Source organism: Pagrus major, chromosome 23, assembly GCF_040436345.1.
Source record: "Pagrus major chromosome 23, Pma_NU_1.0".
NCBI lineage: Eukaryota > Metazoa > Chordata > Actinopteri > Spariformes > Sparidae > Pagrus > Pagrus major.
Genome location: NC_133237.1, coordinates 24,652,993 through 24,674,021, shown reverse-complemented (window position 1 = coordinate 24,674,021; position 21,029 = coordinate 24,652,993). Strand labels below are relative to the sequence as shown.

General features: G+C 45.7%; 1 protein-coding gene and 1 long non-coding RNA gene across 3 annotated transcripts; one reads left to right on the top strand and one right to left on the bottom strand.

Annotated features, from left to right (window-relative positions):
- Nucleotides 1-82: 82 nt before the first annotated feature.
- On the top strand, nucleotides 83-19,272 carry LOC141020051 (peripheral myelin protein 22-like). Of its 2 annotated transcripts, none has more exons than XM_073495093.1 (5): nucleotides 83-496; nucleotides 17,501-17,592; nucleotides 17,744-17,837; nucleotides 17,932-18,072; nucleotides 18,185-19,272. In XM_073495093.1, the coding sequence occupies exons 2-5, from the start codon at nucleotides 17,515-17,517 to the stop codon at nucleotides 18,340-18,342; spliced, it is 471 nt and encodes a 156-aa protein (XP_073351194.1). In that variant the 5' UTR covers nucleotides 83-496; nucleotides 17,501-17,514; the 3' UTR covers nucleotides 18,343-19,272. The 2 variants fall into 2 exon arrangements, with proteins under 2 accessions (XP_073351194.1, XP_073351193.1); XM_073495092.1 differs by lacking the exon at nucleotides 83-496 and adding an exon at nucleotides 16,158-16,744.
- Nucleotides 9,566-11,421, bottom strand: LOC141018878 (uncharacterized). The gene is made up of 2 exons (XR_012180753.1): nucleotides 10,395-11,421; nucleotides 9,566-10,274 (listed from the first exon to the last, which is right to left on the bottom strand). It is a non-coding gene; the product is annotated as an uncharacterized lncRNA (long non-coding RNA).
- Nucleotides 19,273-21,029: the final 1,757 nt, after the last annotated feature.

Genomic DNA, 21,029 nt, shown 5'->3' with positions numbered 1-21,029 from the left:
TGGTTTGCAGAAACACACAAGCCAACTTTCTCTCTGGTGACTCTCTGCGTTGCACCATGAACGTTTGCTCAGTAAAGACGTCTCCGTGTTGATCCCGTCTCAACTCTCATCGCCAGATTAATTTATCTTCGCCTTTCCAGCACCTGCCTTCGCTTTGCATCTGCCGAGTACCCAAACAAAGTGTAACACAGTTAAACTAACAGAGTTATCATTAGGAGTTTTTCTCTCTCGTTGTGTCCTCAGACATTTCTCTCCAGCTTTTCCTCCAGGAGTGCGAGGCGCTGCGGATATTGGTGTTAACAGGAGCAGCGAACATAAACATTCCAGTACCCGGTGTTGACCTCCTGACCTCTAAACCCCGGAGCGGCAGGAGACCACACACACGTGGTGGTGGGAGGAGGAGGAGCAGCGAGGAGGATGCAGGACTTCTCCGGTGTCCTCGCCCTGAAAGATTAGCCCGACCCCTGAACATCAGCGCTGCGTTGGACTGTCGCAGGTATGTCAGAATGTGGGTCCGGCTTCCCTCAGATTGGAAACACAGCTCCCGTCTCTCTCTTTCTCTTTCCACCAGTTGTGTAACTAAAAGTTTCCTTTATGAATCTGAGATTGTGTCATAACCTCTTCTGGTCTGGACTCCCTCAGCGTTAAAATATGTTTTTCCGTCTTGCAGAACCGCAATTTCTAAATCCGCCTTCAAGTCAGCAGAAAAAAAGAAAACAATGTTTTCCACAAAAGTTTTATTTTTTTTCTCTCGCAATGAACGAACAAACAATCAGTCGGAACAAAAAGCTGCGAGCTTTCATGTGTTTAACTTCCACCACGGCTCCCCTCAGATGTCCCATTTTCACGTGCAGGGGCTCATTTTTGTCGCCACCAGCACAGAAACAATGATTCATTTTCCATTCTGTCCTTCTGTCTGTGCGCTAACCCTCGTCTCACTCGGCTGAAGAGAGGAGTGCTTCCTGCAGCCATGTGTGTCCCCAGGAGGTCTGGCCTGGCCTGCACTCAGCCATGACCACATAGGCCGGGGCTGGGGGGGCTGCGATGCTCGCTGCTCCCACTCCCTCTCTGCCAGGGGCTGCTTTCCCTTCCAGGGCCCGTCCACGGCTGGCTGACACTGGAGGAAGGAGAGCACACACAACACGCCTCCACACACCCACACCTTCAGTTAGAGAATACAAACTTTCACCAGCAAACTTTCAAGCAATTAGTGAAACGACAACAAATAATTCAGCATTAACTGATATCCGCGTCTTATTCTCATCGGTGGGAACAGTTAATTCGACAGTGAGTCCAGGATTGATACAAAAAATCCGCCTTCAGATGTTGATCACACACTGAGGCTCCGTCCTTGCCAACATAGACTTGGCGCCGTCCCAACAGAGGCTGGTTGTCCATACAATACGCTCCTTGTTGAGGAGACACCGCATGCCCACTGTGGAGCCGAAATACTCCAAAGCTAGGACCAGGAAGTGAGGGATCACGAAGGGTCACTTCCCAAAGGCCAGCCGTAAACTCTGACCTTCCAGTCCTTCTTCAACTTAATCTCCCGTCTCTGCCGACATAATGAGCGATACCAGTGCCACCCGTTCACTGCAGGGACGGAGGGAGCTGAAGGACGGACTCAAGAGATTGATGCCCGCCGATAATTTTGAAATAAGCGGCTCCTTTTGTCCGACACATTTCTTTTCTTCAAGTTATTTTTAATATATATCAGCTGTGCATGTTGAAAGTAAAGTTCTCCGTGTTTCTGCAAACTAATTTCAGCTTTACAGACTCTTAAAGTGCTTTAAATTAAAGTCTACATGACGGGGAATTAGTTTTGAAGTTTTAAAAGTTTTTGCACTTAAAAGTTGCAAACCAAGATATGAAGAGCAGCTTCAGGACTGTGTTAAAGGGACAGCTCACCCCAAAATCAAAAATACATATTTGTCCTCTTACCTGTAGTGCTATTTATTTAAATAAATATATGTCATGACAGAAATCATGACTCGGTTTCTCAAGATAATCCGCAGACCTTGTTGTGAGCAGTTAAATGCAGGAACTATTTTCTTTACGTATCACCGCACAGGAGGAAGTGCACATCTACTCGTGGATGAGAGGCTAGCTAACTATGCTAGCTAACATTACAGCCCAACTCATGGACGCAATAGGGGGCAATCTTGACACAGCGTCAGGAAGCTACTCAGTGGCACATGAGGCCAGAAGAGCTCAACTCGTCCGTGACTAGATGCCGCTTCCTTCTGTGCAGTGATATAGCATGGTCTGTGGACTATCTTGAGTAACGGGGTCATTATTTTTTGGTCTGGTTGCTAGCGTAGTTAGCTTAGTTAGCTCGCTTCTTGTTGCGAGCAGTTTCATGTAGGCTCCCGCTCGGGATGTCAACACGTATTGCCTCCATCTTGGTCTAGCTGTGATGTTAGCTTCGGTAGCTAGCTTCTGAACACTTCCTCCTACATGGTAACACAGTTGGCGGGTTTTCTCACAACAAGGTCTGTGGATTATCTTGAGTAACCGGGTCATGAGTTCTGGAAAGAGACGTTACTGTCTTTCAAACCTCTACAGCTGACATCTGTATTTCTGTTTTTTGGGCGAGCTGTCCCTTTAAAGGACATTTAAACTTTTCTCATTCACTTCATGAAGTGAGGCGAGTGTCTGTGCTCCTCCGGCAGCTTTGTGAAAACACAGTGTCCACTGTTCTCAGTGATTTCATCGTGCACCCCGCTAGTATCACTTTCCATTACAGTCCATCACCTTCCTGTTTTTTTTTTTCGTCCACTCGTGGAAAAAAACCGCAGCAGCTTAAAGACTCACTGAATCTCCAGAGCATCATAAATCAGGGCGTGTCCAGAGATAGAAAACAACACCAGGGTGAAGAATCCCAGAGCTCCATGTGGAGGGCTGTCTTTAAAACACAGTGTACTGGGTGTTGGTCCTCCATTTAACAGCTCCGTCATCCGCTCCATGCTCCCCTCCCCTCTGGCCACGGTTCCCTCTGGGCCGAGCTGGACCGGAGAGGGGGAAAAGTCCGGCCGATGCTGGCTCTCCTCATCGTCATGCCGGCCAGGCTCCGGCTCCCCTCCTCCTCCTCCTCCTCGGAGATGACGCGGCCAATCAGAGGCAGCAGAGCATAAGCAGATGTTTTGTGAGTGTTTGTGTGACTGTTGGGTCGAGTTGTGTTTGTTTTAATAGATCTGATTATTGGATGATTGGATTTATATTTTACTTTAATAAAAACAATTAAACGCAGACAAGAATACTGACTGAGGAAGAGGATGATCATCCTGCACATATTAAAGGGCAACTCCACCAACTTCTATACATTAAAGTGTGTTTACAGGTCTTGGGGAGAAGTTACGCACGTGGAAAAAGGAGCGTAAAGTCATTTGTGGCTCCAGAGGAAGCTGTGTGTAATCTGATAAACTGCCTCCAGTGATGTCACTCAGTGGCATTGTGGGTAATGTAGGCGCCAGGTTTTGAAAAGCAGTCCACTGGTCTATCATCACACTGTTGTAACACTATTGGACTCATTATGTACAGTTTAAAAACAAATGCTCAAAACTGACATTTTAAATCCACATATTCTTCTTCCTTTCCAAAACCTGGTGCCTACATTACCCACAATACACAAGACAACACAAGACTTACACTACTTTTTTTCCACATATGCAGTAGTCCTCCTCACAACCTGTAAACACACTTAAATGTGTAAAATTGGCGGAGTTACCCTTTAAGTTCACCCCTGTACATGTTCCTGCTCTGATGTATCAGTAAAGACGTCTGTACAGCAGCGCTAATCACTTATAAAAGCACTCGTCCTGCAGGCATGCATGCCATAAATGCAAATGTTCACTAAAACGCTGGATAAAAAGCAGCATCAAAAAGCAGCAGCGCACAATTATTTGATCTCTCTAACAGCCGTGACATTCCCGTATCTGTCATGAGATATCTTCTCTTTCTGGGCCTGAAATTTAAAATCTATCTGCAGTGTTTATTTTAATCATAAATACTCAACGTGATGCTTCGCATGTGATGTGAAGGGCGGTGTCTGGAAGACGCAGCTAAGCATGTGAGGCCATCTCTTCCTGGCTTTTCCCCCTGTATCAGACAATTGCCTCTTGGCGGGCGTAGCTCGCATGGTAAAGCCTGGTTAAAGCCCCCCTCCGCCCTCTCCATCTGTAGCTGTTTACTCTGACTGACAGCTCGCTGGGAAGCTCCAGAGAAAAGCTGTACCAGACTCATGTCGAGCCGAGCGCTGCCTCATTCACACCAACGATCTGCAAAGCGAAACGTCATGTTGACGGAGAAAACCGCAAAACTTTTGAGGGAGTGAGGCGCTCGTATGTGTGTGCTGAGGAATGCGGGTGTGCTTACGTGGGTTGTTTGACCGACTTGGTGAGTAAGAGTGAGGTTGGACAAAATGTGAATCAGAGCAGGATGGAACAAATAGAGGAGGAATGGTGAAGTAATCATCCAAATCACTTTTCTTTTCTTTTCCACTATTCTCCGGCTCCAGCTGCTGCCGCCGCTGCTGCTGCTGCTGCTGCTTTGGGCCGGGCCAGGAAGTGTTGAGGGGAGGAGGGAGGGGAGGGTGGGGGAGTGTTTGGGGTGGAGGCAGGGTGAGGTCACCAGGCTGTTGGCCCCTGGGAAGGGAGGAGAGAGTAGAGACACTTGGCCCACTGTCACAGCTCCATCTATTCATCCCTCCATCTCATTGTTGACCGAGCCCTTCGACATATGGTGCAGCCGGAGCGTTTCCAGCACGCAACATCTGGAGCACAGTGCTGCCATTTTTGAAGGCTATCAAACACTGACCCCCTCCTTTTCACACACGTTCCCATAGAGTGAGAGTTGAGTCACCACGCAGAGCTGTAGGCATATTTCAGAAGACCACTGTGTGAGTGTCGGAGGCCTTGCGTGCCTGGGATGCCTTGGGTGTGACCGGGGGGGGGGGGGGGTGGCCTTGCATGTGTGTGTGTGCAGTGTGTGTTTTGGTCGGTCCAGCTGCCTGTCGTCTGCAGCCTGTCCACCCCACCCCCTCCTCGCTTCACTCTGGAGGGAAGAGAGCCAGCCAGACAGCGAGTCAAGTCAAGCACAGATGCAGGAAAGGCGACTGAATGGAAAGAACTGCTGATAGAAAGTGGAATTTCCTGGTCGCCGGCGACTTTTCATTGGGGCGAACTGACTGAGCGTCGGTCGCTTTCCAGGGGCCTCGATAATCCAACTACGCTCATTACGAGTCTTAACGCGGCGAACCGCAGAAAGTCAAATTCAATCATGAAAACACACCGAGTTTAAGCTCAACTGCTATTTTGGATTCGGTCGTGAGAGGTGAAACGGTTTCCTACCGTCACCACAGAGTTTCCAGTCGTGCGATTGTGCAACACTCGCACACCGAGAGCTCCGTCTGGTGAGTCTCAGGAGTTGGCCGGAGCTTTTTACTCCCTCCTCCCACAACCACGTGTGACGGGGGAGATCTACAAACCCAACCATGACCTCAGAGAATTAAACATTCTCCTCGGAAAACCCCCGCATCCCCAAGGTGGTAGTTTAGGTTGTCAGCTGCGTTGTGATTGTATGTGTTTCAGTGTGTGTAAGGTTTTTGACTTTGCGGCTCTCAGATATGCGACTTGTTTTCCACGAGCGTTGCGTTTCCAGCCCGTCGCTTTGTCAACACATGTTTTGTACTGAACGTTAGTTATAAAGCCCCAAAAGAGAGAGAGGGACGACGTTTTTGGGTTCTTGCAGGAGCCCAGAGTTTTAGTTTAACGAGGCTCAGGCTGAACTGTAGGCTCGCTGTAATGAGAGCCCAGGTAATTGTTTTGAAAGGGTAACTTTATAATGGAAAAATATAAAAACAAGTCCTGTTTTCAATTAAGTCTTTCCATCCCATCCCCCCCTGCACGACGCAGTTCAATCCGAGCTGCCATGCTATATTTTCTTCTCTGAGTTCACCACTCGCCTGCAACATATGGCCGAGAACGGGACTTTAATGTAAATTTTCCGCTTGCACACTCTGAACCTCAGCTTCTGGAGGCCTTTATTTATTTATTTGTTCAGTTAAATGTATAGATATTGTTTCTGTCTGTCTTCGTGATGCTGCCACACCCAGATTTCTTCTTCTTTGGTCGTGTGAGGGTGAAATTCCTCACGTAAAAGAGGAACCGAGCTGAACACATGTTTTGTATGGGTGGTGGGGGGGAACAGGCGAAGGTCTCATCTGGAATGCATAAAGCATAACAATACATCCCAACATCTCTCATCACTGGAAGGACGCTAGGCTGCAGATGGGAGTGGGTGGGACCTGCTATGTCTTAAAATCCAGCTGGTATAGGATGAAACTCTGCAGACGGTAGAGATGGAGCTCTTCTTCCTGTGGCCTCTTTCATATTTGTGAATATACTCTTTAAGTTTGTCTCTCTGTTGGGTCACACTGATAATCTGCCAGATCTGTGTTTTATGGGGAACTTTGGACACATCTTTCACGATAAGCCGTGACCGCCTCTTTGGTTTAAGGCTCTACGTTCTGAAGATATCATCAGCCAGAGCTGTGATACTTCTTCTCCTCACATTTTTTCCTTTGAGGAGGTTTCTGTGGCAACAGGCTTTTCCTGCTTCAGCTCAGTCATGGCGGTTATCACTGTTTGTGGTAACTAACCAATTGTTTTTCTATTGAGTCCTATCTAATGAGGGTTTGTTCTCATTTTTTGTTTCCATCCAGAGAACATTGTGTTCTTGGAAAAAACCTACCAGAAACATTTAGCTGTTAGAAGCTTTCATTAACTCGTCAGCATGACTTCATGCAAATCAAGAGAAGGGAGGAACGAGCCTGTGACAGCGGCTCTGTGAGGCTCAGCTCAGCTAATGTCAGCATGCAAACACGCTCACAAAGTTTACCATTGTCATGGCTTAGCATTTTGCATGCTAACATTTGCTTATAACCATTGGTTTGTCTGTTTTGGGCTGCTGTAGAAACATGGCGGTTCAGTATGGTGGAGGAGGCTAGTCCCCATTATTAGCACCAGGCTATAAAAGCTAAATTGACCTAGTGGCGACGAAACGTTTAATTACGTCACATGATGCACACTGGCACCAAAAGACTTTTTCCCATAAGCTTACATTGTTAAAGAAGTGTCTGTACATGGTGGACACATCTTTTGAGCATCACAACCCCTGTGACACGACTCTTTTCAGCATCAGAATTTGATCCTTTCAGTCCGATAACATTTGCAAAGTCAATAGTTAGCGGAGGGCTACACCGGAAGTTAGCCGCTCAGCCGGCTTAAGTCTCGAGAACACACGCTCGATGGGTTGCAGATGGTGTAAAATCCAGATAATTCTGTACCAGCGAAGAAGTTTCTTGCAAACTTGTTTAAATGTCATAATTTGATCCATCAGGTCCGATAATATTTGGAAAAAGTCTAGAAGATACGCAGAATTAAATTATCTTATCCCCCTTCAAGTTAGCCAGGGGCTAAAGGGGAAGCTAGTTGTCGGAAACCTTTGGTGCGCATGCCCAACAGCCTCACAATGCGGGTTATACCTCGGAGGTCAAGCTTTTTGGGCTTCGAGGGCCACTGAGAGGCTTTCATAGGATTGAACGTTGCTTTGCCTCTGACACTGTATCCACATTTATCCATGCATTGAGCTGTATCATTAGCTAAATTAGTTGGCTAGCCTTCCGTCCTTCTGCGCCTGATAAAGCAGAAGATACAGGTAATTTCCTGCGGCACTGAGCAACTTTCATAGGAATTAACTGAGCCAGGCCTCCAACGCTGTATCCAGATTTCCTTTAATTGATCCTTGGGAAGAAGACCCAAGGTGTTGGAGCAACGAGCCGACAGACTGACCAAACAAATTAGCAACCGAGCCACTTCGAGGTCTTGACAAAAAAATATACTTGTCATGATGAATATCTCACGTTACTGCTTTAAGAGGCACTGTACACACTGTGTTCGAGTTGATCTTGGAGTTAGGAGCAGTCACACCAAAATATTTGTGAATTGTGGCTGTTTCAAGTGTGTGAATTATGCGTGTGTGGATTTGTAGCACGTGCTGCTGCATCTCAGAGTCCTGCCAGGATTCATCGGTCCATCCTCACCTCCTCCTTCTCCTCCTTCCACTGAGAGGAGCTGTCAGTGGAGCTCGGCTCAGATCTGGGCTGCAGTCCAGACCGATGCCGACGGATGAGCACACACACACACACACACACAACACAGAGTCTTCTGCATCCAAGCCAGGCTTTAAGACCCGGCCACAGTTTCCTCTGGCCAGGCCGCGGTGCAGTCACCAAGCTCGCCATCACATATGTATGTGTATCACCACATTCCCCCAAAGGCTAACCAAAGTTTGACCAGCCGTCTTCCTCTCCAAACACAGACAGGAAACCAAAACACCAGGAGTATTATGGATTCCACTATCAAGTTTGGTTTCATGTATCAGCGGCTACATGACTCATGATGTAAGCAGCCAGGCCTGATGTAGACGGCGATAAGGCCTCGCTCTGCAGCATGCTTACAGGGACGCTTCACCACCAAATTAAAAACATATTTTTCCTCTTACCTGTCGTGCTATTTATCTATCGACGTTGTTTTGTTTTTGGAGATATCAGTCACAGAGCTGTCTGCCTTCTCTCTAATGTAATGGGACCAGATGGCACTCGGCTGCCCAAAAAATACATTGGAAAAACTCAACAGCAACGTCTCTTTCCATGAATCACGACCCGGTTAGTCATAATACTCCACAGAAGTTGTTTTGAGCAGTTTCACTAAGTTAGCTTAGGATGATCTGATTTAATATTGACTCTTTAGCCTCCTTTCTTTCACACAACACAGCAGCTAGCCCCTTTGTTAGCTGTCCTAAAGCTAATAATCCACCTCCCCAGCTGGTTTGCATGAACTTTCTATTAGTCAGCACTTCTACCACTCGGTGTGAAAACCTCCTGACGGCCCTCGGGCTTCCAGAGCTAAACTCACCACAGCGCTAATCATGTAAACACATCTTACCGAGGAGAGTAAACAAAGCTCAGCGCCTGGTGTTTACACTGGCCTAGCGTGACCTGTGACCCCCAGGAGCAGCTCTGGATATCTGCATAACACACGCACGGCTTAGGTTAGTCAGTTAGAATCGGCTCCTTATCCTCCAGGTAGACCACATTTACAAAAAATCTACAAAGCGTGGCAGCACTTTAGGAAAGAAAGTACTCCCTGGCACACACCTTTCTTTACATAGCGTCTGAACTGGCAGCCGGTAAAGGAAGTGCTGCACTGTTAGCTGTCAAAGGAGCACAGACACTCTGCTCGGAAAAGATAGCACACCAGCAGGAATGGGGGGAAACCACTGATAACAAACAGGCAGGAGTTATTTTCTTCTCTGCGGGGTTGAAGGGGGTTTTAGCGGCACATCTCAGACGTAAATGAATCATAAGACCATCAGTGTATCAAACACTTTTTGATTGTAATTAAACACAACTAGCATGCGGCGTGTCGGATGCAGCTTAGATATTTATCCGTAGATAACGGGGCTGTGAGATCTGTGTAGAAAATGCGAGCAAAGGCGCTACAAATTGAATTCTTTCATAGCTTTTATTGCTTCATTCCAAGCCCCTGAGGCCACTATCACTCTCGTTCGAAGCAACAGTTTGTATGCCGGTCCTGCCTGTTGGGATGTGAGCGCTGATGACATCGACTCCAACAGGAAGCCAGGGGCTAATGATTAGCACATGTTGTAGGATCACTTGGGTGCCACAATCTGGAGTTCGTCACGCCGTATGTCTCTGATTTATTTGGTTGTTGTTTCTTCACAGGGAGGGACAGGCTCGTTTCTGAAGGGAGAGAGGAACTGAGCCACTCTCCCCTCCCTTCTCCTCCCCTCCCGCTGTAACATCTTGGCCCACTTTATCTGATTTTTCACTCCCAGCCGATGGAGCTCTGCAGCTCGGTCATGGTCCGTTTTTTCGGAGCTTGGGAGTTTAAAGTGGGAGAGGTGAGACGGGGCATGCACGGCACAGATGCTCTGATGCGATCCTGATTTACACAGGCAGACCTGCATGTTGTGGTGTTTCCACACACAACAGAGATCAGATGACCGGCTGCACTGTCAACAATAAACTGCAGACGCTGCATAATACAGTCTGAGGGCAGGTCGGGTTTGAGGTGAATCAATACGTGAGCTTGTCTTTTTGTAGTCTGACTCATCGGAGGTAGACTTTGGACCCTTTCAGTCGGTATTCTCCTCCTTTCTGTTTTCTGTTTGTGATTTCAAAATCCCCGTCTCTACAGAAAACACAGCACACAAGTAAATAACAAACCCCGGCACTTCCAGGGGAATTCTGGTACCTGAGCCCTGTGTTAACATATAATGTGTAATCATTTCTGTAAATGATTCATACTTACCAAAAGTATTGGAAGTGGGCCAGCAGATCACCTCAGCTGGCAGCTGTGACACGGCTACAGTGGCTGTGATGTAACTTTATGTTGCAACTACTGTACGACACTTAAAGTTACATCCAATAAAAGTGCTTGTTTTTGTCGCTGACAGGCTGAAGTGTCTGGCAACGTTACAGAAACAGTTCCTGTGGAGATGTTACCGGAAACACACGCCCTAAAATCTGATGTGGAGTTGTTCCTGTTGTGTAAATCAGTTAGTCAGCAGTGACTCTGGAGATAAACTCTTGGCGGTGACCCTAAACTAACCCTGACCCTTCTCTCCGACTGTAGCCGACCTTTCCACCGACATCTTCCTGCAACAACTCGTGAGATTTCATTGTGAGACTTGATGAAGACTTTTGTGTCTGGTTGCAAAATAGATCTTATTATTTATTTATTTCTGGACCTTATTGGACGTAACTTTGACAGTCGTAGTTTCCCCAAAAGCTTACATCGCAGCCGTGTCGCAGCTGCTGGTTGAGGGGATCTACTGGACCGATTCCAAAATGGGAAGTTTGAATTATTTACACACCAAAATATATTTATTAGCCCCAACAAAGACAGTAGGTCAATGTCAATTTAGCCTGTTTTTCCACTATATCTTCACTACAAGAACCTGAAGGCACCATGTCATGTGATGTGACCAAACCCGACCGAACCCTGACAACATTCCAGGTTTTTGGTCGAGTATCGTTGCTCTCTCACTAATGGTATGAATTTAAACATGAGAGCAGCTTGTACCGTTTCTTTTGCTGTGATTTGGCCACTTTAATGCCAGAGCTCGCCTCCCCAAGTGCCAATGTTTCATCAAAACAAGTTCCCCTGACACTATTTTGCAGGGGCGCCATTGCCTCCCCCCCGGGCTGTGATTGGTTTAGAGAAACACAAACAAGCCAGGGCGTTTTTTTTTTTTCCTCCCCCTGTAGCAGAATGATAATGGGTGCAGCCAGACATTTCCCCAGCGCTGGCACACGGCTGTGGAGATATGCCTGGCTGTGCGAAACCGGTCTCTCTCTCTCTCTGAATGCATTTTGTAACATCTGTGCTCCGTGTCAACACGCCGTGTAGCATCGCTGTCATTATGTGTGAACAGTGTAACATGGCCTGGATAAAAGTGTGCAATCCTTTAGGTGTGGGTCTCCTCTGCAGCTCCTCCTGCCTGGTCTGTGGCATGTTATCTGATAGTCACTAAGTGGCGAAACACAAACAGTAAGAGCAGCAGAGCAGAGGAGGCCGGTTCAGGCCTGAGGATGGGGCAGCACGAGAGGAGAGGCAGCCGTGCACGTCCTGGGAAGCAGCGAGTGCATCTGGGAGAGGAATGTCGCCGTCTCTGGTTTCAAAGTGAACTGAGTGATGCGTTTTGAGCGAACAGGCCAAACTAACCCGGAGCTGCAAGCTCAGAGGTTTCACAGATGTGATGAGCCACAGATGACCAGTGAGATGACCTCTGTTTTTTTTGTGCACAGGCGTTGTCAGCTCCTCCCGATCACATCTGAGCAGGCTGACTTCAGGGCTTTAGTGTTTCCTCTTGTTTTGGCAGCGGCTTCCATAGGTGAAGGAGTTACTGAGGCGTTCCACCATTCCTTCATATCCCCACGGGTGAAATAGGCCCGTCCAGCTGTCCCCGCTAACGCGTCCCCTTTGGCGGCTAAACCAGGGTCAAGTCCAAAACTACCTAATTCCTGATTGTCTCACTCTTCCCCTGCTGTCCCATGTTTTGCTGTTGGAGCGCGAGCAGTCCAACAGACTCATTTGGCCACTCCTGCAGGTGGAGCCCATGCAGCACTTTGTACCCGGGCTGGGCCCTGAACTGAGGCTGACTCATGCTGTCATGAAACAGAGGACGGTTCCAGTGAAACGCCCCGACTGTAACACAGGCCTCGACTTGACTTTGGATTAGATATGAGATAAAGACAGAGCTGACATCATCTGCACTGACTGGCAAAAAGAAAAGTGAAAGTTAGCGCTCACCTTGCCTCGGACATTAAAGTCCAATCCAGACGTACAGATACAGATTTAGATTGAAATCTTAATGCCACATAACAAAATCAACGTATTGTCACTGAGGAATCAGAGGATTCATCTCCAAACTGGAGTTATCCACGCTGCAGATGTACTGGGCCCAGTGTTTCACAGCATTACAGTTTGTACTTTCATTAAGAGGCAGTAAACGGCTGTGACGCCTCTGTGGTTTAATTTCAGATCAGCTGTTTTGCTCGAGGTTCCTGCAGCACAAATCTGCGAGGTTCATTTCAGGAAACAGACAAAACACTCTGGTTATTCAGCTTTCCACATGACAAACTTTCTAAAAAACTGCTCACCTGTGTCCTCCAGTGAATCAGGGTGTGTCGGTTTCATATTTCAGTCGCGGCCCTCGCCACAATAGCCGCGACTATAGTTACTGGTGCCGAGCTGCTCCGGCCTGTTTGCTTTGTAATCCTTCACTTTCAAGGGAAGACGAGCTGTGTGTTCTCATCTAATGGGGGTAAAAAGGTTTTGGATGGTTTCCAGCGCTATCAGCCGTGGAAGGCAGATCATAACTCTGCAGGGTTATGCTCGAGCTATCACCGACAGCACAGAGTAATCAGTCAGAGAGGTTGGTGCTAATAACCGTGTGGGGTGAAGTGTGAGAAACCCCTCACACATCTTTCAAAACGTCCTCGCAGAGACTGGGTGTGTGTGTGTGTGTGTGTGTGTGTGTGTGTGTGTGTCGTGCTGAATTAATTATCACAAAACTTCAAATAATAACTGTATAAAGAAGTCATTAAAAATGCAATATGTGGATGTGTTTTGTAAAAAAAATGATTAAACATCCAGCCGCTGTGTAGAAGGACGGGGGCAAGCTCACTGTGGATTAAATGAAAGTTAATAAAAGTTGTGATGAGGGAAGGGTGGGGCTCGTCCTCGCTGCAGAGGAATGTATCACAGACGAGTTTACAGCAACAACAGCAACACAGCAGCGTTTTAATTTCAAGTTATTATTATTGTTGTTAATCTTTAAATGGGTTTTTACACTTTATCAGAGCAAAGTAGACCTTCACCAACACAACTGTCAGCATACATGTCGGCAACGGAGATTTCTGCAAAACGTATAACTTTACGTTTGATATGTTGCAGCTTTATTTTGTTAAGTTACTTTGTGACAGTGTTGTGTTTATGGTCTGGTTAGGTTTAGGAACAAACACCACTTTGTTAGGGTTAGTTTTTGGCTTCATGGTTCTGTCGCCCACAAACGACAGGCTGGAAATTGTTCCGATGTCTCGTCAAAATATCTTTTTTGTTGCCGCTCACACAGCTGGAAAATATCACGACATCTTGTCAAGAATATCCAGTTTTGTTGCCACTAACGCTGCAAAATGTCCTGATGTTTCATCAGAAAGTCTCCCAATTCTTTGCCACTAACTTGCTAGTCTAACTTCGTCAGTACAGGAAGGCGAGTCAGTCTAACTTGTCAGTTTGTGTCACAAACACGGCTGAACACTGTCTGTATGTCTCTTCAAAAACATCCTGTTTGTTGCCACCAACATGATCAACATCTTGTCACAAATATCCAACTTAACTGCCGCTATCACAGCTGGCAAATGCCCCGACACCTCGTCAAAATATCCGGTTATTGTTGCCTCTGACACGACTGGAATATGTCTTGACATCTTGTTATAAACTAGTTGATCTGTCACCACGAACGTCTCGTCAAGTAGCAGCGTAGTTGTCACTCTTCGTCCCCTTCACCTCCTGCCACGAAAGTCAGCTCAGATTCATGTAATGTGAACATGACTTGATTTATTTTGTAGAAATGTTGATGTGTCACGTATGAAACGCACAAAGCTGAATGTATCTGTGGTTTGCAGGACAGTAATGCCAACATTTCATCCTGGTGACTGGTCTCTCCTTCACTATTCAGGGCAGGACTGTGTGTGAATCCTCTCTGAGTGTTGACATTTACAGCCTCCACACACACCTGCTCACGCTGACCAGTCAGGTTTGACTCCTCACCCCGCTGCAGCTGGCACCGGCCTCCGCCTGACCGCTGCACCAATTACATCTTCATAAACAGCAGCGTGTCCAGCTGAGCGGTCAGCTGATCGTCAAAGAGCCTTTTCTCTCTCTCTCACTGCCTCCTCCAGCTCTGCCGGGACTCCTGCCTCACCCCGGCATCCCACCGCGGGCCTGGGCAGCGCCTCGCAGCTCCTCCTCCTCCTCCTCCTCCTCCTCCTCCAGTGTTTACAAACACAGACCGCAGGAATCCACCTGAAGAGCCAAAAACTGCACGGGAGATGGAGGCCGAGAGGGGAGGTGTTCACGCTGCCTTCTCCGCCTGCAGCAGCTGATCACAGTCACGTTCTCCTGCTTTTTTGTCGCTGTTGTTGTTGTTTTGTGTTTCTGGTTTTACAACTTTGTCACTCGTGAGGAAATGGCCTGAGACGACAGAGTAATGAGGGATGCAGAACCACGGCGGGCTGTGGCGGGAAATCATTGTCAGTCATCCTTGAATCATGCGTGCGTGGAGATCCAGGCCGTTCCATCAGTTTAGCGTGACCGTAACATCGCACTGCGGTAACTCCCTTTGGCACTGGACAAACTCTCCCTCATGTCTACAGACGCAGGAGTAAACACACACACACACACACACACACACACACACACACACACACACACACACACACACACACACACACACACACATAGAGGGAGGCATTCTGGGCATACCACGGGGCCTCCAGAGGGCTGGTCTGTTCACACGCAAACACACACACACACTATCCGGATAGAAAACTGATGGACGTGTGTGTTTTATGAAGCTCAATGTGCACCTTTAAGGTCAGTTAGTCAGCGGGGGTCAAACACAAACACCTGGAACGACTTAAATCAGATTCAGAAAATGCTTTATTGACCCTGAGGGGTAAATGTAGTTACGTTACAGTTGCTTCTTCTGAAATAGAAACGTGACAGGGTTTGTGCGTGAAGGCACAAAAATAAAAATGTAAAAATATGTGCATTATACTATAATATATGGCAGCTATACAGAGAGAAAATAGAAATACTGATATAGTATACAAATATGGGCCTCATACTACACAATAATTGCTGTATAGATGCCCAAAGTGGGGCCCACAGGACAAAGTTGGCCCGCCATAAGGTTCATTGTGGCCCTCCAGATGTTTCTAATGAAGCAATAATAAAAAAACGTTTAAAAAATGTGTGTGTGCATCAAATTTTTTGTCAGGGAATAATACTCTTTAGATATGTAGGATCCTTAATTGTTTTTTTGAACTGAGCACAGTGGACAGGAAGTTAGTCAAATAAGGGATCCTACACTATATTATATCATTATACAACACGACACAACTCGACACGGCACGACACACTACCATACGATGCAACACGATACGACACGATACGATACTGTACGGCACGGCACAACACGATATTATACGATATGACACGACACGATATATGATGCGATATGATTCGACACAACACAATGTCATACGATACGATATGATATAATACAAAACGACACGACACGATACAATACCATAAGATACGTATCTGTTGTGTCATATATATATATATATATATATATATATATATATATATATATATATATATATATATATATATATTTATATATGACACAACAGATACATTTCTACTTATTTATTTTTACTGTTTTTAATTGACGCTCAGTGATCTGATCTGATCTTAATGACAGTTAATATCTCAGCTCACACTTTTAGGACTTCAGGTGTGGTTGTAAAGAAAATAACACACTACACAGTGAAGACCTCAGGACGCAGGACCAGGAAATAAAGACATCAGTGTTATAAAATGCAGCAACAACACATGAATCATTAAATGACAGAGCCTCAGAGACTCAACATGCCCTCACTGGAATCTAACCTGTTGTGTCATCGCGGTGTGTAGGTGTGAAATAATAGATGTTTTTTGAGGGGTCGCATTTCTTTAAACAATAGGACAAACTCTACACAACCATGTGGCCTCTGGTACAATCCAGATGAGAGGGTTACCACAGCGAGGAGGAGAAAAGAAATAAAAAGGAGGGAAAAGAAGTGAGCTGGAGCGGGCCTCTGGTGACGTGCAGGGCCTGCAGGGCGGTGTTCTCAGGCGGAGACAGAGGCAGACTGGGGTGTGTGAGCCACATCTGGAATAGTAGCTGCACAGAGAGAGTCGAGAGTCGGAGAGGAGCAGAAGAAGAAGAAGAAGAAGAAGAAGAAGTCTTTCCCAACTCTTCACTCCAGCAGCACTCCCTTCTCGCGGACACCAGCTCTTTCCACCTCCTGTAGTTTTTACTTTTTGTAAGTTGGACTAAACGCGTCGGAGCGTCTTACTTCAGTCACACAGATGATTTTCTTGTGTGTTTTTCCACTCATACATGAGGACCTCTGGACTTTGGATTAACTTGTATTCATAAGTCTCATGTGTTGCTGCTTTACCTGCCTGTCTTCTTCATGTTTCACCGCTTTAAGTTCACGTTTCCTTTTAAAATCTCAGTCTTTAGAATAAACGCGCGGCGGCGGCGGCGGCGGCGGCTGAGGGCGCACGCATGGCGCATGGAGTGTTTTTCGCGCAGATGGCTCCAGTTTGTTTTTCCAGCAGCATGCATTGATTAGTCAGCCTTTCTCTCTCTCGTATCGACCTCCTGCCAAGCTTCTCTTCTTCCTTTTATTTCTTTTTCACCTTTTACGCAAACATGCTTTCCTTAAAATTAACGAGGCGTAATTAAATCGTTAAGGCTCGTAAACGGATCAAAAGTTCACGCACAGTGGGATCAATGTGTGCGCTTTAAAAAGTTGGACGTGTTGTTTTTTTTGCTCCATCGGGAAGAAATTAAAGTTCTTTCTCTCCTTCCTTCTTTTCTTTCTACGTTTGTAAGAGGATACTTTCACATTGAGGTAAACATTGCGGTTGGTTTTGGTGCACAAGTGAGGAAATAGCGCCATCTAGCGTCAGGATGCGATAACATCCAGCTCCACGCCTCACAAGAGGTTTGTTTATGGCTCATGTGGATTGATTTATTTATTTTTTTTCTTTATTTTTTATCTTCTTTTTAGATCTACTTGAAAAAATGCTGCTCATCCTGCTCGGAGTGCTCATCCTGCACCTCATCATCCTCATCCTGCTCATCGTGTCCACAGCAGCCAGTGTAAGTCACTCTTCAGAGGGTAGATTGTAGATTTGTGCACAAACAGGAAGTGATAATAACTGTTATGGGTTGTTGGGTTGGTAAGCCCTCAGCTCAGACTTGCAGGAGGCTGAATCGTCTTTAAACCTCCTCTGTGTTGTTGTGTTCCCAGGCCTGGACTGTAGGTGGGGACAGCAGCACAGATCTATGGTACAAATGCATGACGACTAATGGAGGCTACCACTGCAGGCCGGCCAGCAATGAAGGTTTGTCGGCATCCCTGAAAAAAAAAAAAAAAAAACAAGCTGAAATGATGTTTAGCGTTTGTTTAACTCTCCATCTTCTCTGCGTGTCCTCCAGACTGGATCCAGGCGGTTCAGGCCCTCATGATCCTCTCCATCCTCTTCTGCTTCTTCTCCCTCATCGCCTTCCTGTACCAGCTCTTCAGGCTGGTCAAGGGCGGACGCTTCTTCTTCACGGCCATCTTCCAGATCTTGGCGAGTGAGTATGACCTCATCGGAGGGTCCACACCCTGAGCAGAGATTCGGGTGGAGTCATGAGATCATAATTCGGTTCAGATCCCACCTCACATCTCCCGCCTCTCTTCCCCTAGGTGTGTTCGTGATGTGCGGGGCCATCATCTACACCGTGATGAGTCCGGATGACAGATCCGGGGCGCAGTTCGGCTACGCCTACGTGCTGGCCTGGGTGGCGTTCCCTCTCTGTCTCGTCAGCGGCCTCATTTATATCGTCCTGAGGAAGAAGGAATGAGAGACGGAGCGGTGGAGGAAGGAGGGAGGAGGGGTGGCGAGGAGAGACCCCTGACAACAACATCGCACTGTGCCTACTGCCCACAGACCATAGACTGACATCCCGACTACACGACAAAAGTGCATGTGCCACTAACGACTGTAAACACTAAATCACCGCCGGGGATCTTTTTAAAGCTGTATTCCTGCAGCCCGTTACGTTCCCATCACACCTGTTCGCGTCGCTGCACTTGTTTCCCCGCGGTGACGTCACGATGTGTTTAGAAACGCGTTGGTGGCACGTCGACTTTTGTTGCACGCTGGCACCCCGACTTCCACACAAAAACCCATCAAAGACGAGTAAATCCTGCCTTGCTTTCAGTACAAAGATGTACATAGTGTCTGTGGTTTTTAGACATATTTATAACATTTTTACATACATTTTGTACATAGTGTCGTCAAAGTTAACATTGTCATGCTCAATTTTTTTACGTGATAGAGTTTCGTGTCTCTCACAAATCATGCAGCTGTGCCAAAGAGATGTCGCTTCAACCGCCAGAGTATCAAGCTTCTGTTTTCTAAATGTCGTCCTTTTTTTTTTTTTTTTTCGAGCGTCGATGCTTCGACCCGCGTGCCGTACTCAGAACGTCTCCGTTCTTCTTGAAGGAAATGAGAACATCCTCAGAAACTAAAAATAATAGCAGTAATAGTGTTAATAATAAACTCATGAAGTTTTGTTTTCTGAATTATCTTTGTACTTGATATGCCAAATAAAATGTTTTTGCATTTTGTAATCTAGTCTTGAAAAATGGTGCTTTTTTTACAATCATCTATTCTTGAAATGTAAACTTTGTGTTGCAGTGTGTCGTCGTGTCCTGTGATCACTTTGCTTTGTACAAACTTACGTTTGCATTATTGTCAGTATTCTTCTAAATAAACACTTTGAAATTTATTCTAGTTCTTCTAATATTTACATTATTGATGAGTATAGCTGGACATTAAGTGCACGGTATTATGGGATGACAGACGGAGTCATGGAATGTATATAAAAGTATAATTTGAGGTACTTGTACTTAGTTTTTTCCATTTTCTGCTACTTTACACTCGTACTTCACCACATGTTGAAGGCATCTACTGTACCTTTTACTCCACTACATTTATTTGATCATTTTAGTTACCAGTTACTTTGCAGATTACTTTTGAGGACAACAGATTACTTTTTTTGCAAAACTGCACTGATCAAATGCAACTAAGTACATTTATTAAAGTACAATGTGAGGTACTTGTACTTAACTTGAGTATTTCCATTTTCTGCTACTTTATACCTCCACTCCACTACTTTGGAGGCAAGTATTGAACCTTTTACTCCACTACGTTTGTTTGATATCTTTAGTTACTAGTAACTTATTCTGACAATCAGAAAAATGCTGTATTCAGTATGTAAATATATGTATCATTTACTTCTACTCGTACTTTTGATACTGATACGAGTACATTAACATCGGATACTTCAAGACTTTTACTCGAGTCCTATTTGTTTGACCGACTTTTACTTTCACCAAAGTAATATTTCAACACGATATTTACTTTTACTCAGGTATTACTTTTGCTTACACTGCAGTGATGAAATGTAACTGAGTACATTTATTCAAGTACTGTCTTATAGTACAATTTTGAGGTACTTTACTTGAGTGTTTCCATTTTACTTTACACATTTTGGAGGCAAACATATTGTACTTTTTACTCCACTACATTTATTTTGATAACCTTAGTTACTAGTTACTTTGCAGATTACATGCTGCATCAAAGGTTTTATTTCAGATCTCTTAGCCGTGATCAGCCGACCCTGAGTATACAGTATAGCTAAAGGAAAATATACTGTATGTATACTTTTACTTGTACTTTGATACTTAAGTACATTTATTGCCAGAATATTACAGTTAATAGTCTTTAACTCAAGTACTACTCCTACCAACCCTTTTAACATCACTGTACAGAAATGTTGTCACACACGGCTTCTTGTAGTAGCTGAATTGCACCACTTGGTGGAGCTGTGACCCACAAAACACTCCCAGTTCTGACCTCTCGTTCACCTGAGGGACTCATGGGTGTGTGTGAAAGTCTTATTTCTACATCTCAAGTGGTTCATCCCTCTGATAAGATGTTCAACAACAATTTTTAAGCTGAATAAACTCAGTCTGAACACAGAAAGACGTCTGAGTACAACTTTAAATGATCCAGTACATTGTAAGCTTCCAAAATGTGACTGTTTGGCTTCTAATTCAAACGATTTCTCAGTAAAACTGCTGATCAAATAGATTTCCGTGTGTTTTTTAATCCGTACAGTTGTTTATTCGTCAGCTTCCAGACTGTAAAGAGGCAAACATTCAAAGTACACACAGCTCCATCTGGCTGCCGTCTGAGGAACAAGCTCATCAGCTGCTGGAAACTTGGCACACGACTGAGCATCGATCACAGAATAAAGTGAAATGTGGTGCAGGAAAATCTGCCTGAACAGCATCTCTGTGAGGAAAATTAAATAACATTTCCACAAAATATTCTGTTTGGATCGTCGGCAGCGACACAGTAAAGTGATCTCTGTTTATCCCTGACAGATTCTCCCCTCCATCACTCATTTATCATGTTTAACCTCCTGATACAGTGATGACACAGGGCACAGCACAGTGACGCGCCTCAGTCCAAGTAGCT